The following is a 14,539-nucleotide window of genomic DNA, read 5'->3' as shown; positions in this document are numbered from 1 at the left end:
GAGGGTGATGTTCGTCTTGGGCTCGGCTGCTTCGTGGAACTCGCTATCTTCCGGCCCGAGTCCATCTCGAGGTGTGCATGTACCAGACGGTGTCCGCGAAATGCTGCGAGATCCGTTTCCGACAGCATACCTTGCAGAACTGCTGTAAGTCATATTCGTGTTCGGTCATGACGATGATCTTCTAATAGGGGTGTGTGCAGCAAATCTACCGGCAGGCAGCTATACCAGCTGCAGTATCAAATCCGGGCGAACAGAAACCTACTCGGATCGCGAGTCTTTGACGACAGATTACCGAGGTGAAGTGCTAGAGCATCGAGGCCATCCTGGCGTAGCGCTGAGGTCGAATGTAGCCCATGCCAATTCGCGCCCAATGAAGATTCAGATCTGGCAGTCTACAGAGAAATCTCAACGACCCTAGTCGCGCGAAAATGTCGGCATCTACCTCCATCGCGGATCATCATTCGGATTTGCTGTAAGCGATGAAGAAGTATCAGAATCTGACTGACTGGCCACGTTCACAGCTGATTACTGTGATCGCTGTTCACCTCCTCGCCACAGCATAGTACGCGTAGTTCAGGCACATTGTCATGTGATTGTATAGCTAGCCGAGTGCTTAGCCTCTGACAGTCGCGACTTCCCTTAGATAACCCTTACGATACCCCCGCCTCCGTGCAAACTCCTACCGGAACATTTCTCTGAGGTCAAGTGTTGCTGGAAAGATACAAGATGCTGTTGCGTTGCCTCGCAGCATTCGCTGCCGCGGCGAAATTCGCTTCCGCGCAGCAGGCATGCACGAATTGCACAAACGAATCCCCGGAACCTATCGAACTTGTGCCAGCACCATGGACTCTCAAAGGAGATATGTACGGCTCTTTCCTGCTTCCGGGTGCTGGTGTGCCTCTCTTTGCGAACAGCGACAGTCTGCCAAAGAAAGCTTTCCCTCCGCTCGAACGCCAATATCCTGAGGCCATAGCAGGCGAGTACACCGGAAGGCTTGGTATGCTCCAGGTTTTACGCTACACCGAGACTCCAGTTGGACCCTACGATGAGCTGCTTATCATCCCCGGCTTCTTCGGATTCGAAGACAATGGAAAGCGTCAAGAAATGACCCGCGTGAGCCGCATCTATGTCAGTCAGAAGTACACCGCATGGAACGGACGCAAGAGTGAGCATCTTTCCCCTCTCTCTAGATCACAAAGACCGACATGCTAATCCTCCCCAGACTGGAACATCCCCAAACACCTCGCCCGCTTCGACTGGACCTACGGCGAAGACGGCTCCGCCACAGTAAAAGTCTACCCCTTCGACACAACTGGCGACCCAACCGAATCCACCCCTTCCGAGAAACCCTTCTTCCAAATGACCTTCTCCCCTCTCCTTCCTCAAAACCTCCTCAGCAACACTCTCACCTCCCTCCTCCCCGGCCTGGGCCTCAACAAAGGCATAAACCTCAACCCTACAATCCCTTTCACAACAGACCTCTACGCCCTTCTCGGAATCAATGCAACACTCTACCAACCTCCTGTCCCAGCTGCCAACGATTCTTTCGGTGCTATTACAGATGGGGGACCGAATTGGAAGGCTGTTGTACCGGGACAGCATTCGACGAATTCGACGTTGGGATTGGTTAATATGGATCAGACGGGTGGTGATGGAGAGGAAACGGGAGTTAATGCCGTTGGTGATGAATTCTTCCCTAATTTCTGGCCTGGGTTGCCGAAGCAGAATGTTGGAATCCGGTTGAGAGATGCGACGATTACTTTTGGCGAGGGGATCGAGTTGCCGAATCTTGTGGTCTAATCGGACGAGGCGCGTCTCTGGATATCTTCTCGAAGGCATCCTCTTGATTCGTGACCAAGAGTGGCTTCGCACTGTTCTGTTGTGTCGAAGAGCAGAGTCGATTGACTGCGTGGTTTGCTGAGCGAGCTCATGCCCTTAGCGCTGGACGCATGGCCCCAGCATTGTACTCTATGTTCGAACCAGCCGGTTTGGTCAGGAGATGAAAGGCCACATGCGTTTGACCAAAGTGCTCTTGGTCGTTTCCCGCCACGTTGAGGTGGACAACCGGCCCATGCTTACGAGCACAGCACACATACCCGATCGTGTACGGCCGCATATGTATAATAGAATTGTATCAAAAAGAGAAAATCAGCTCGCCCATAGTATGAGCAGTACTGGGTATCTTGTGTATTATCAGCAGCCTTGGGATATATCAATGGCGCTCATACGGGACCTATTTTCCATCGGCAGATTGTCTTGGCTCTAATTCCACAGTATTCGCATCAACGAAGTATCCACTTCGCCCTCTACAACCTTCTCAGGATATCGTTCAACACCTCATCAGTCTTGGCACTTCCGCCCATATCCGGGCTCAGCAACTTGCCATCGGCAAGGTTACCATCCACAGCCTGGTAGATCTTTGCGGCAGCCTCCTCCTCATTCAAAAACTCCAACATGAGAGCCACACTCCTCAACGTAGCAATTGGGTTCGCAATACCCTTGCCCTGGATATCAGGCGCAGAACCATGGCAAGGCTCACCAATCGCGAAGCCATCTCCCACGTTGGCAGAAGGTACAAGACCCAGAGATCCCACAAGCGCAGCAGCGCCGTCAGAAAGGATATCACCGTAAAGGTTCGGCGCAACGATGACATCGTAGGTAGAAGGTTCGCGGAAGAGTTTGTAGACCATAGAGTCAACGATTTGCTCGTCAATTGCGACACCTGCAGAAGCGAATTTGCTTTGCTCGAGAGCTTTGCGCGCCGTGCTGCGGAAGAGGCCGTCGGTTTGAGATAGCACGTTGGATTTGTGCGTGATGGTCACCATGCTCTTTTGTCCTGATGCATTTCCGGTCTTGTCGCGAATATTCTGGCGACGAAGGGCGATTTCACCGGCCATTGTCGCGATTCTCGATGAAGCGTGCTCGCTGATACGCTTGATAGCCTCGGCGACTTTGCCATTGGGGCCATCGTACGTCTTTTCCTCTTTCACGTACAGATCCTCGGTATTCTCGCGCACGATAACGAGGTCGATGGGGTCTGGGAAAGCGGCGGTCGGTGTGACGGATTTGACGGGGCGGACGTTCGCGTAGAGGTCGAGTTTCTTGCGGAGAGCGACGATGGGGGAGGAGTAGCCCTTGGTGGGCGTGGTAGGTGAGCTCACGGCGCCGAACAACGCGCCATCGCACTCCTTCTTCAGCGTCTCGACAGTCTTGTCTGGCAGCGCGACGCCCGTCTGCTTGAAAGTCTCGAAGCCGGCATCGAGATCCACAAAGGAGAACTTGAGGCCGAGCGAGGTTGGGAGGGCTTCCAGCAGTCGGCGGCCAGCGGGAATCACCTCACGGCCAATGCCGTCGCCAGGAATGAGGCCTTGAATGGACTGTCAGGGAGATATGGCTATCATGGCCAGGGATTGTACACACCTATACGCAGAGTCCTTGCAGCAGCCATTGGAGCTATGTTGTGGATGGAGAGCTCTCCAGAAATTCCTCACCTCCAATGCCGATGGTTCCGACATCGGCGCCGTTCAAGAACTAGTAGGTGCAACTTATATCTCCAACAACGTTGGTAGAGAGCATGTGATATCACACGGAACGAGGTATCGAGTATCACAATCATTCAAGCGAAGGGAATCATTGGATTTCCACAGCTAAAGATTACTGGCCCTACTTAGATGCTGCTGTGACCACCACCATTGTCCTCACAATGACTAGTTCTCTGCATCGAACGCTAGTTCTCAGATTGCTCATGCGGTGATGGCGATGCCTGGCAAGACTGCCTTTGATGGAGACATTGGTGGGGGGCTCAAAGACGCCAGTAGGTCGAGTTTGAACTTAGGGCGAGGTGGCCACGGCCGTGGCGGAAGTGGCTTCGTCGGAGGTGCTGGATATATCAGTCGGAGTCCGCAAGCAAAGTCTGCTGTTCCTTGCTATGCTCTCAACAGACATGCTTTTCGGTTGACGCGAAGTGTGTCTTTGGTCTTGTAGGGCAAAGACGCTAGCTGTTCCAAAATATAGCGTCGACTATATCCTTGATGCCTCCTCCACCGCTGCCAGTCCTGGTGGCGCGTTCTCAACATGTCGTGCTAGCCGAAGTCACCAGCTCCTCTCATAGTAGAAAGTAAAGGGCGATTCTGTCTCATCCTAGTCCCTAAATGGCATTGTCCACCACTCTTTAGGGGCATTTACTTCTTCAATCCCGCCATCATTCGCGCGTGGCCATAGTGCACTCTGCACAGTATATAAATTATAATGTTGGTCGCCGAGGTTGTTTGCCACTGATGGCATCCCTTCATCATCGCTCGTCAGTCATATTCTTCTCGTGTGTCGCTCTAGCTCAAGCTGGTTGTTCCTTGTCCAAATCGTGCTTGAAAAAGCAGCCGGCAGCCATTTTATGCGTGTACGCGTTCGGCCATGGAGTATATTGATGGTTCATTGGCTCTGCAAGCTTTCGTCAGGCCCGTGACACCGCCTTGCTCATGGTTGATATAAAGCGGAGGTCATCATGTACTCCGAATCTATAGCCATCGTCTGTCAGAACGGCGTCCAATGCGGAGAGGCGCTCGCGTAAGACTCGGAGAAGGAGGGATCGTACTCTGAGACACGCTCAGCACGCGCTCTTGCAGATCAAGGCGTAAAGGAGCTGAAGTTCAGTGTTCCCTTTTGACCATAGAGCATGTCGGACAAAGATGTGCTGCCGTTGGGCGCTTGTCTCGATCAGACAAGCGTCTTTTACGAAGGAGAGTCGAACTCACCCATATCGTCTGTGATTGGGCCACGCTCATTCAGCAAGTCGACAACTTCCTGGCCGTCTCTTGGATCCACTCTTCCCATGTCGTGATCCTGCTCGGCATGCGGGATTCCATAATCCGGAGGCCGCGTGTCGACTGGGAATGTCGAAGCTTGCGCTGGACCGGGAATGGTATGCTCAGTGTCAATGCTAGAGGCATTTAGCGTCGCGTCTGCCGTTTGTGCGGAAGTGGTATTTGTCTACTCACGAGGTTAGCGCTGTCAATACGGACTCTCCCAATGGTCCCACTCATGACCAGCAACGTAGGCAGGGTAGTGGTGCAAATCATGGGTTGGAGGAGTGACTGGTGTGCTCGAAAGGGTGCTTGTAGAACCAGAGCTGAGGGAGGGACTGACAGTCTCAACCATCTTATCGCCTTCTACCTTCACTTCGCGATCCTTCAGCCTTCGCATCAAGGCCAGGAATTGACTGTTCTTGAACTTGTCCGACTGGTTGTGCTTGACTTTTTCCAATAGCTCTTCCGCCGTGGCTGCTAATGCATCGTCGTCGTTGATCTGGTTGATCTGCTCTTGTTGCTCTTCCATCGGCGCATGCATCGTTTCATACTCGATATCGGCGCCATGCATGCTTGCCATAGGGTGCATCTCCTCGATATCCAAGTCGTGGCCATCTTCCTTCAGTATGTTTGTGGCGGCTTCTTCCACTGCTGCCTCGAACTTCTCCGCCTCTAGCTCGTCCAACAGCTCCTGTGCACTGGGGGTCTGCTCCTGTTCCTGCTTTGTGGCTTCTGCGTCGGCTGCATCCGCCATTAGGTCGTCGTGCGCTTGATCGAAGGCAGCGGTGAAGGCAGCTTCATCAAACTGCTCGGCTTGGACCGGGGCTTTGCCCTTCGACTGATACGTAGGCGCGACATAATTGGGCTGAGCGAATTGGCTTTGAAAGCCGGTGAGACCGTATCGTGCCCGCTGCTGGAAGGCCTGAGGCGAAGGCGAAGAGTTCTGCTGTCGTGGCGCAGCCTGTGCGATGTGCTGCTGGAAGCCTTGAGCCCAATTTGCCGTACTTGGCTGAGGATTGAAGTTCTGTTGCTGGAGCGCAGGTGGTTGCGTTATGGACATGCGCTGGAAGTCGGCCGCCCATGTTGGCACTTGCGAAGGCCCGCCAAAGTTCGCATGCTGTTGGAAAGCAACTTGGTCGTGCAGTGGCAACTCCACCCCAGCTTGAAACGCCTCGAATTCTGGATCGAGAAGACGAGCATTCGGATTTGCAGATCGGAAGCCTTGAGCCGGGTGGTTGCGTGCGGCGAGACGATCTTGCTGTAGCGTGCGGTCGACGTCCGTGTGCTGCTTGAAGCGCTGCAGGCCGTTTGAGGGCCCGCACTCTGCCGCTGCCATATCAGAAAGCTTCGTGATAGTGTATACTAAGGGGAAGAGAGAGGGAGAGAGCAGAAGAGCATCGTGACGATTGTCTTGTGAGATTGATCACGGCTTGTCATCGGACGAAGGCAAGCACCTCGGGAAGTAAGAAGCAAAGGCCGAGGCGGGATGTTGTGCGGGTCGAGCGGCGCGTGGGCTTTGCTTTGCGCGTGGTGACCACTCTACGGAGGCGAGCAAGACTAGGCTGATTCGGCGTAGCTCTGCACTCAGTCTATTGTATCGTTCTGGAAATGCCAGGTAAGGCGCTGCACAAACCGGCAATGGTTCACTCCTCTTTCATGTGCAAGCCGTGTGACTTCAGCAAGAGCGGAAGATCGTTGCGCCGACGCCGATCCGTCAGGGACCAAGGACATGTTTCCATGTCTCGCTGTGGGCTGCTCCAAACAAACACCACAGCTTTCTCTCACACAGCAATCCTTGAACACGTCGTCCCCAGACTGACAGCGTGGAAAGTACAGTCAAAATGGTACCGGGCGTCTGCATCCACAATCCTGCATCAGCTGACGACAGTTCCAGACTCAAGTCATCTCCAATTCAGGCCACGATGATATGATAGTACGTTTCGCCTCGAACATGCGTCTCACAGCTCCTTTTAGCTGACGGTCGACGTGATAGCACGATGCCGTTCTCGACTACTATGGCAGACGCCTTGCCACCTGCTCCTCCGACAAAACGATCAAAATCTTCGAGATTGAGGGCGATCAGCACCGATTGACGGAAACTTTGAAGGGGCACGAAGGGGCAGTGTGGGGAGTAGCTTGGGCACATCCAAAGTTCGGCACGATTCTCGCCTCATGTTCGTACGACGGCCGCATCTTGATCTGGCGCGAACAGAACAACCAGTGGCAGCGCATCTATGAGTTCACACACCACACGGCGTCCGTCAACCTCGTAGCCTGGTCACCTCCCGAAACTGGATGTCATCTGGCTGCGGCGAGCAGTGATGGGAACGTGTCCATTCTGACATTCGAGAATAACGCCTTCACCCACACCATCTTCCCCGCGCACGGTCTCGGCGTCAACTCGATTTCGTGGAGCCCAGCGATACTCCCTGGCCAGCTTACCAGCGCTCAAGCGCCTGGGCAAAATCCCGCCCCAGTGCGGAGGTTCGTCACAGGCGGCTCAGACAACCTCGTCAAGATCTGGTCATTCAATGCCACGACGCAGAGCTACGACAACATCACAACTCTGCAGGGACATCAAGATTGGGTGAGAGATGTGGCATGGTCGCCTACACCGCTGTCCAAGTCATACATTGCAAGCGCATCGCAGGACCACACTGTGCGCATATGGACACTGCCCGCTGGCTCGGAAATCAGTGATCCAAATGCCTGGAAGAGCGAGGAGCTGAACTTGGATGTGGTAGTCTGGCGCGTGAGCTGGAGCATGGCGGGCAATGTGCTGGCGGTCTCCTGCGGTGACAATCGGGTGAGTCTGTGGAAGGAGAAGCTGAAGGGCGGCTGGGAAGTTGTGAAGACTATTGAGGAGTAATGCGATGCCTCCATACGGACCATCTCCGACAGTCATGGTATAATGCTTTGCGGAGATGTGACCACGGAGCCAAAGTGAAGGCGAAATGTCGCAACAAGACGAAATGGAAAATGCATGCGGCACTGGAGACATTGTTCGATGAAGTCGCGGCAGAGAAATTGAATGGGACAGCTTGTGGCGCGTGCACACATCGTGGCCGTGTTGACAGCTGTTCTCGATTGAGTCTGTCACAAGTCAGAGCCATCGCGGCGGAGCGCTCGGCATCGCGCAAGTAAGCAGGGCCGTGGAGGAACATCCGCTGTCATCCCAGCCATGACCCCTTCTGAGCAGCAGGAAACACATGTAGGAAACATACCAACGATACAGTGCAACGCCGCAGTACAGCAGCTGCACCATGCAAGCTCCCAAAAAGTGCGTCTCCGTCTGCCTCTGCGACCAACTTCGGAAGATCCTTTGGTTTTAACATTGTCGCAGCACCGCGCAGACCCTTGCAGATGCCCAAACACCTTCATCCACCAGGACGTTCCCAGTAGATCGCGGAAGGCGCGAATCCCAACGTCTTCTAAATCGCGACATTACCTAAACAACCAACACGCCTAGACCGGCGCCGTCGACGCGGAAACTCGCGTCAACCGCAGGGAGCACGCCATATAGGCATCGTGCTGTTCCGGCATCACGTTTCTTGTCACTTGGGGCCAGAAGCGTATATAGGCTGGTTCGCCACCTCGTCTCTCAAGTCTTCGCCAAGCAGGCCATCACCACAAATCCACAGCTATATCATCTGGCACAGCTGCGAGAGCACATCACCAAAATGCGGACTTCAATGGTGTATCCCAACATCATCACATCACTGCCGCCAGAACCAGCACCACAAATACTTCCGGACCTGAGCCGACTTCGGATTCGCGACCGCGACCACGATGACGATAGAAGATCGCGGCGACGATCCCCATCCCGCCGACGCTCACGGTCACGAAGGCGATACCGAGACGACGACTACGGCTACAGGTCCGCTCGCACCACTCCGATGCACTCTCCACGCAAAGACGTCCGCTTCTTCGATGAAAGCCCTCCATCCCGAAGCAGGAAATCCGTCGTACCTAGCCGACCAAAGTCTTACTCGCGAGATGCGCCTCCAGCAGCAATCAGCGAGACTGCCAAAGATACTTCTCGTAGGCTGTACCACGAGCACAGACGCCATCATGATCGAGGGGAGTCTTCTTCATCCAACAGTCTCTACGGAAACAGCCGTTCTGGAAGTCGCGCAACTAGCCGAGCAAATAGTCCTGTTGCCACAAGGCGGCACGATCCCGTGGAGCGCTTCAGACAGAAGAGACCTGGGCTGGACCACCGCGGATATAGTGCCGATGTAGTTCGACGCTCTGATCTGACTATGACGAGCAACGTTGCTACTGCTGGCGGTGCTGATACTTTGAGCCCATCTGTGGCGGACCACATGCGGCCAGGTCATAGGCGATGGCATTCGAAGGGCTAAAGAACTTTCCCGCGAGGCTTTTTTGAATGAGTCGCAAAATTATTACAGCATCACCCGGCGTCACGGCACACTTTGTACATCTTTGTTTAGGACGGCGCTAGATGGAACCGAGGGCGACCTCAAAAATTGGCGAATACGGCTTATGAATTTCATGGAAAAGATTGAAAGGTTTAATAAGTATGCTCGGAAAAAAAGGAAGTTAATCTACTGGTAATCAAAACTGGGATAGCATCTGGATCTCTATGGCAACGGTAATGAAAAGTAGTATAGTAATTGTGGTAATCTTGCTTGGAAAGCATCGAAAATGAAAAAGTCTTTGAGAGAGATTGTTTCTCATTTGCATAGCTCATTGTGTCGAAGTCAAGGGTCGTTGATGGTTCTATACGATACTACTGTTTGTCCACTCGCTAGATGGGTTTTGCGGACGACCAGCAAGAGCACTCTGCATCCAACTTCTACTAAAAGTTCGGAGAATCTCCCGAGTCATTCAAACGCAGATTGACGTCGCCCAGGGTCCTGTCAACGAACGCCTCTGCCCCTCGCTAGGCTTCTGCAACAACTATCCTCTTGGCCAACGTCGACCACACTCTTGAAGCAGTCGTTCAAGTTTCAGGCACCAAAAGCACAGCCTCGACGACGACGCACAGCCCATTCGTTCATCGCGATGTTGAATACGAGAGTACCCTAAAAACTTGGTTATGACTGTTCGAATCCATGCTCACGGGGTCCATTATGCCAAGGCACGTATGCTACAAGGTTCGTGGTCGTAAGTGAGGCACAGAAAGACGGCTGCCGTTTGCCCTCGACACGGGGACAACGGTAATAGACGGATTTCTAGTTGACGACGTGGCTCGATTTTGGTGGCAAGATTGCTTCGTTCGTCAGGTGGCTAGTGCTCTGTAGTGCGCGATCGTGAAGAAGCCAAGAGGGTGAAACTCTGCACGATCGAGGTGATGCGCCATGGGATGAGGTGTCGCTGGTGATCATGTCTTGACGGGTTCGCGGAAGCCTTGGAAGTACTATTGGGGGATCAGTATAGAAGCAGACATGGCATGCAGTGAGGGGGCAAGATGGCGGACCTTTCTCCGGAAATCATTGAGGTCGTCAGCGGTGCCATCAGTGTCGCCCGCTTGTATCTTCAATCTCTGCATTTGGTATGCGGCTGCGGCTTGAGTGTCGATGTCCGCATCCTCAAGCCGTTTGTAGGTAAGTAAACGTCGGGACCCTGGGGGTTGTCAGTCAAGGGTCGGGTGATCGCGACAGCAACACTTACACTTGTTGAAGTCTTGTCTGCACTGGCTCACAAGCTGCAGTGCAGGATGTTGTGGCGTTGCGTACTCTTCCACCTGGGTGTCGTTTTGAGCTTCCTCGCCATTGACTTCTTCTTCGCTGGACCCAGCAACAGGCATCCACATGCTGAGCCTCCCGCCATCGACCAACATCTCGCTGCTGAAATCTAGGATATCATCGAGCATTCTCAAAAAGCTGTAAGGTTTCCTCGGAGGGATGTAATCATCCTTGAGATGTGCCAAAGTACCATCCCGGAGGACAACTTCCTGCTGAAGATAATCCCGTGTCGAGCCAAGCACCTTTAATCCTTCTCTCACACCATACGGAGGATCGCAAATGATAGCATTCAACACTCTCTGCTTCCGCAATGGCGTGTGCGTAAGGTCGGCAGCAAAACCATCGAGATAGTTGGCAGAAGTGCCATACTGCTCAAAGTTGGCCGCAACATTCCGGCTTTTCTTCCCTCGAATACTTCTCCCGTCCAGATCAGAACCGAAGACAGTCGAGCCAAAGTGTGCCGCTGCGAGAGGGAAAGATCCCGTGCCCATGAAGGGATCATATGCGAGAGTTCCGGGACGGCAGAGAGCAATGTTAGCAGTAATAAGGGACAATTCCGCATCCATGGATGTAGTTGCAATGTACTTTCGCTTTTTGAGATTGTACTTGATTACCGCTTTGCCATTGCTTTCGGCAAGCATTCGACCAAAGCAGACACGCTTAGGAATTTTGGTGTGCAAATCGTAATCCTCGAAGATCGTGAACAGGTGGTCTGGGTCTTTCATTCGGATGGGGCCTTGGAAGTCTAGGTAGTCGAGTTTCTCAAAAGTGGCCCGTTGTTCGGATGTCGGACGACTGTGGCGGTGGCTATCACAAACAAAACGGAACGAAGGTGCTCGATATGAAGGCCACAGATGTGAGCTCCGTGTGCGGATATCAGCATGCAATTCTGGATAGTCTTTGCCATCGCCCCATAACTCATGCACGCTCCATATTAGTATCGAGCGGGATGTAAGTGCTTGAGCTGCAATCAAAGGGTCGATATTGTCTGGAAAACGAACGATCGCGAATGGAGACTAAGGCAGAGTGAGCAGATAATTCAGCCATGCCACGTAGGCGAAAGGCAACTGTGAGAGTACCGACCTTGTGGCAAAACTCCAGACACGAAGTAGCCCGAGAACATGTTACGGGTGCACAGCTGCCCTTCGCCTACCTGTCGGATATTTACCTACGTCGTTTGAGTACGAGATCCAATCTATGGTGAAGCCGTTGAGCTCTGCCAACGCGTCTGTCTCCGGCTGTCGAAAGGTTTCATGCATCTGTCTGTAGCGGATGAGGTAGTCCATCGTGGCTTACGTGACAACTTGTGCTGCGATTGTTCGAGTGTTGCAAGTTCAGTCATGCTCGAAAAAGCCGTGTTGAGGGATGTTTCCATCCCGCTTGCGCATGAGTCAGCACGATCTGGGACAGAAAGAAAGCTGGGCAGGTAAAATGACAAGCGCAAACCAAGTGAAATGACATGCTGCAATCGTGGAGCATATACAGGTTGCATCGGATAAAATAGGCTGGGTACCACGTCCTGCCTGTACAACAATATACGCCCAAACTCCTCGCTGGGAACAATCAAAGACCAATGCCTCTCCCATCCGCTTCTTCCTTCATTTGACCTTGCTCATGACCGTTTCTACTCCTCTCTCGCCGTTCCACGCAGCAGCCGCGCTCTTCACACCACTCAGCATATCTCGACCATAATCGTCTCTACTCCTCAAGACCGCCTCAACCCAGCCAATCTGCACATCCCAATATGAGTTCTTCATATTTTCAAATGCTCTCACGACACCGGGCCCCTTCTCTGCACTCAACAAATCTCCAAATGATGAAATGACTCTCCATTTATCCTTGATCACTTCGAATATATCCGGATGCTGATTGAAGAAGTTAAAGACAGTAACAACATCCTCCTTGATCTTCTCGGTAAATGGATCGGATCGTCTGAACTTGACGCCCTTGTTTCGCACACTGGAGAGATAGCGCACAAGTAGAGCATCCGAGAGCTCCTCGACGAAGATGTCTTGAAGCGAAGGATGAAGGATGCCAGTAAAATCCTTGAGGTAATCTTCGAAGGTTGTGGTGATGGAAGCCATGGTCTTTTTCCCGTACCATACGGGTGTGAAGAACTCCGTGAGCACCGGTCTGATATCTGTCGCAAAGATGACTGCTGCGAATATGGACATGCAGTGCGTGGCCAGATCAACGTATCCATTGATCAGAGACTCGTGATCGGCGGTGCTTGTTACGGCATATGCGGGACTGACCAAGGGCTCGTAGTCCTGCTTGAATCGTGTCAAGAACGAGACACTGCCAGAGTCCTCATCGATATTGGCGATCTGATCGTTGGCAATAGCAACAAGCCATTCCTGGAATGTACCGACACCCTCGAGAGCTGTTGGGTCTGGCGCGTTCTCGATCTTGCGGAATTCATCATCGATAAGTCGTTGCCACATTTGCTGTCTCTCCCGCAGAGCACGCATCATAGCGTCCACCACACCCTCCACAACATCTGGACGACCGGATGACTCTGCAACCGATAGCTGCTCGCGAAGCATAGTCCACATGTCTCCCAACGTCTTCGTGTGGAGGTGTTCGTTGGCGTCCTGATCCAAGCTGCCCTCTTCTCTAGAGACGAACGTGCGTCGATCGGATGTTGCCATGCGATCCATCCATTGCTCGACGGCCTTTGTGATGAGATTACGGTAGTCTCGCACCAGCTCCGTCTCACGTTCATCGATGACGTGAGGCTTGAGCTCCTCTTGCTTGATCCCCAGCCGGGCCATCTTGCTATAGTACTTCTCCACCCAATTGAGAATCGCGAGCATGTGTACAGGTGTGATGTTGCTGTCGTCCAAACGTGCCACGAGGAAGTCGTGCATGAGGTTGTGATAAATGTTGCAATACGTTTTGAAGATCTTCCACTTCTTTGGCATGAGGTCCTGCATTCCCAGCTTGACAGTGTTCAAATCGTTGAAGTACCATCTGCACGCCTTCTCGAGTTTTTCTGGATCCTCGTCAAAGGCCTGCTTGACCTGGTCGAATTGTGCGGCTGCGCTGTATTCGATGGCCTGTAGGAATTTCTTCTTGTAACCTCGAAGCTCTCTCTGTCCCACATTGATGCTCTTGAATCTCTGCGCCACGTCTTGAAACTCTCTTTGCGCATCTTGCAAAGCCTTTGTCTGTCGATCTTTCTTCTCCTCTTCCTCAATCACAAGTCCCAGTCTCACGACCAGCCCATTATTGCCTGCTTGCACAAGCCCAATCAGATTGATGCAAGCTTGTCCCACATGCTCGTCGAACCACTCCACCACATCATCCAGCTTCGCAAAGTGGTCTCTCAAGGTGACGCCGCTCTCCAAAGGCAAATTCTCGATCAGTTCCAGTCCCGACTCTCCCTCGGCATGTCCCTTGACTTGATCCATGGCACGATCTCTCACGTCCCTCAGCTCGGACAGACCGGCGTGAATGGCTAGCAGATTCGGCTGTGTTTCCAAATCGTCATCATCTTCTCGCAACAGCTCTTCCAGTACCTGCAGTTCTCTGCCAAACGACTTGATCTTCTCCTTCATGTCTTCCACTGCGGCGAAGTTGCGCTGCATGATGCTCATTTTGTTGATCTCGGGAAAGTCTTCAATCATGCCTTGGGCTTCAGCGCAGAGCTTGTCAATCTTCATCATCTCCTCTTTTATAAGCTGCACGGTGTGCTGGCCTGTCTGAATCGACGACATGCCCTGCTGGGTGATCTGGAGCTGCTCGGAGAGGCCATGCTTGAGCTGGGCGTCGATGGTGGACTTCTTGCGCGTGAATTCTTGTCGTAATGAGGGTAGCTTGTCCAAATCGTCGGGATTGCGCAACAGCTCGGCCAGGCGTAGTGTTGGGTTCTCGATAGGCGGCGGGTCGTTCATGATGGCTGGGGCTTGGAGGTGCCGTCGCGGTGGCTCCGCCTAAGTGATGATGCTGGAGTCGCGACTGAACTGGATGATTCGGTTGAGACACTCGGAGCGTAGGCCCTATGCCACTGTTGTCGCGTGTCTC

At 53.0% G+C, this 14,539-nt stretch overlaps 6 protein-coding genes across 6 annotated transcripts; 2 read left to right on the top strand and 4 right to left on the bottom strand.

The window, feature by feature from the left end:
• Window positions 1–726: 726 nt before the first annotated feature.
• Window positions 727–1,800, top strand: CKM354_000404900 (uncharacterized protein; the record flags this gene model as incomplete). The annotated part of the gene is made up of 2 exons (XM_044799273.1): window positions 727–1,165; window positions 1,223–1,800. 2 exons carry the CDS (start codon window positions 727–729, stop codon window positions 1,798–1,800), a joined length of 1,017 nt encoding a protein of 338 aa, XP_044655208.1.
• A 506-nt stretch (window positions 1,801–2,306) lies between these two features.
• On the bottom strand, window positions 2,307–3,448 carry CKM354_000404800 (homoisocitrate dehydrogenase; the record flags this gene model as incomplete). Its single annotated transcript, XM_044799272.1, has 2 exons — window positions 2,307–3,367; window positions 3,421–3,448. 2 exons carry the CDS (start codon window positions 3,446–3,448, stop codon window positions 2,307–2,309), a joined length of 1,089 nt encoding a protein of 362 aa, XP_044655207.1.
• A 1,175-nt stretch (window positions 3,449–4,623) lies between these two features.
• On the bottom strand, window positions 4,624–6,138 carry CKM354_000404700 (uncharacterized protein; the record flags this gene model as incomplete). The annotated part of the gene is made up of 3 exons (XM_044799271.1): window positions 4,624–4,703; window positions 4,752–4,958; window positions 5,019–6,138. 3 exons carry the CDS (start codon window positions 6,136–6,138, stop codon window positions 4,624–4,626), a joined length of 1,407 nt encoding a protein of 468 aa, XP_044655206.1.
• Window positions 6,139–6,643: 505 nt separating this feature from the next.
• CKM354_000404600 (GTPase-activating protein SEC13) lies at window positions 6,644–7,671 on the top strand (the record flags this gene model as incomplete). Its single annotated transcript, XM_044799270.1, has 3 exons — window positions 6,644–6,646; window positions 6,697–6,735; window positions 6,796–7,671. The coding sequence occupies 3 exons, from the start codon at window positions 6,644–6,646 to the stop codon at window positions 7,669–7,671; spliced, it is 918 nt and encodes a 305-aa protein (XP_044655205.1).
• A 2,478-nt stretch (window positions 7,672–10,149) lies between these two features.
• CKM354_000404500 (tRNA (guanine-N2-)-methyltransferase) lies at window positions 10,150–11,799 on the bottom strand (the record flags this gene model as incomplete). The annotated part of the gene is made up of 4 exons (XM_044799269.1): window positions 10,150–10,185; window positions 10,246–10,391; window positions 10,440–11,529; window positions 11,686–11,799. The coding sequence occupies 4 exons, from the start codon at window positions 11,797–11,799 to the stop codon at window positions 10,150–10,152; spliced, it is 1,386 nt and encodes a 461-aa protein (XP_044655204.1).
• A 312-nt stretch (window positions 11,800–12,111) lies between these two features.
• CKM354_000404400 (SNARE-binding exocyst subunit SEC6) lies at window positions 12,112–14,409 on the bottom strand (the record flags this gene model as incomplete). The annotated part of the gene is made up of 1 exon (XM_044799268.1): window positions 12,112–14,409. The coding sequence occupies one exon, from the start codon at window positions 14,407–14,409 to the stop codon at window positions 12,112–12,114; it is 2,298 nt and encodes a 765-aa protein (XP_044655203.1).
• Between the last annotated feature and the right edge of the window lie 130 nt (window positions 14,410–14,539).

This window comes from Cercospora kikuchii, assembly GCF_019650295.1.
Source record: "Cercospora kikuchii DNA, contig_00002, whole genome shotgun sequence".
NCBI lineage: Eukaryota > Fungi > Ascomycota > Dothideomycetes > Mycosphaerellales > Mycosphaerellaceae > Cercospora > Cercospora kikuchii.
This window is presented reverse-complemented; position numbering and strand designations above follow the sequence as displayed.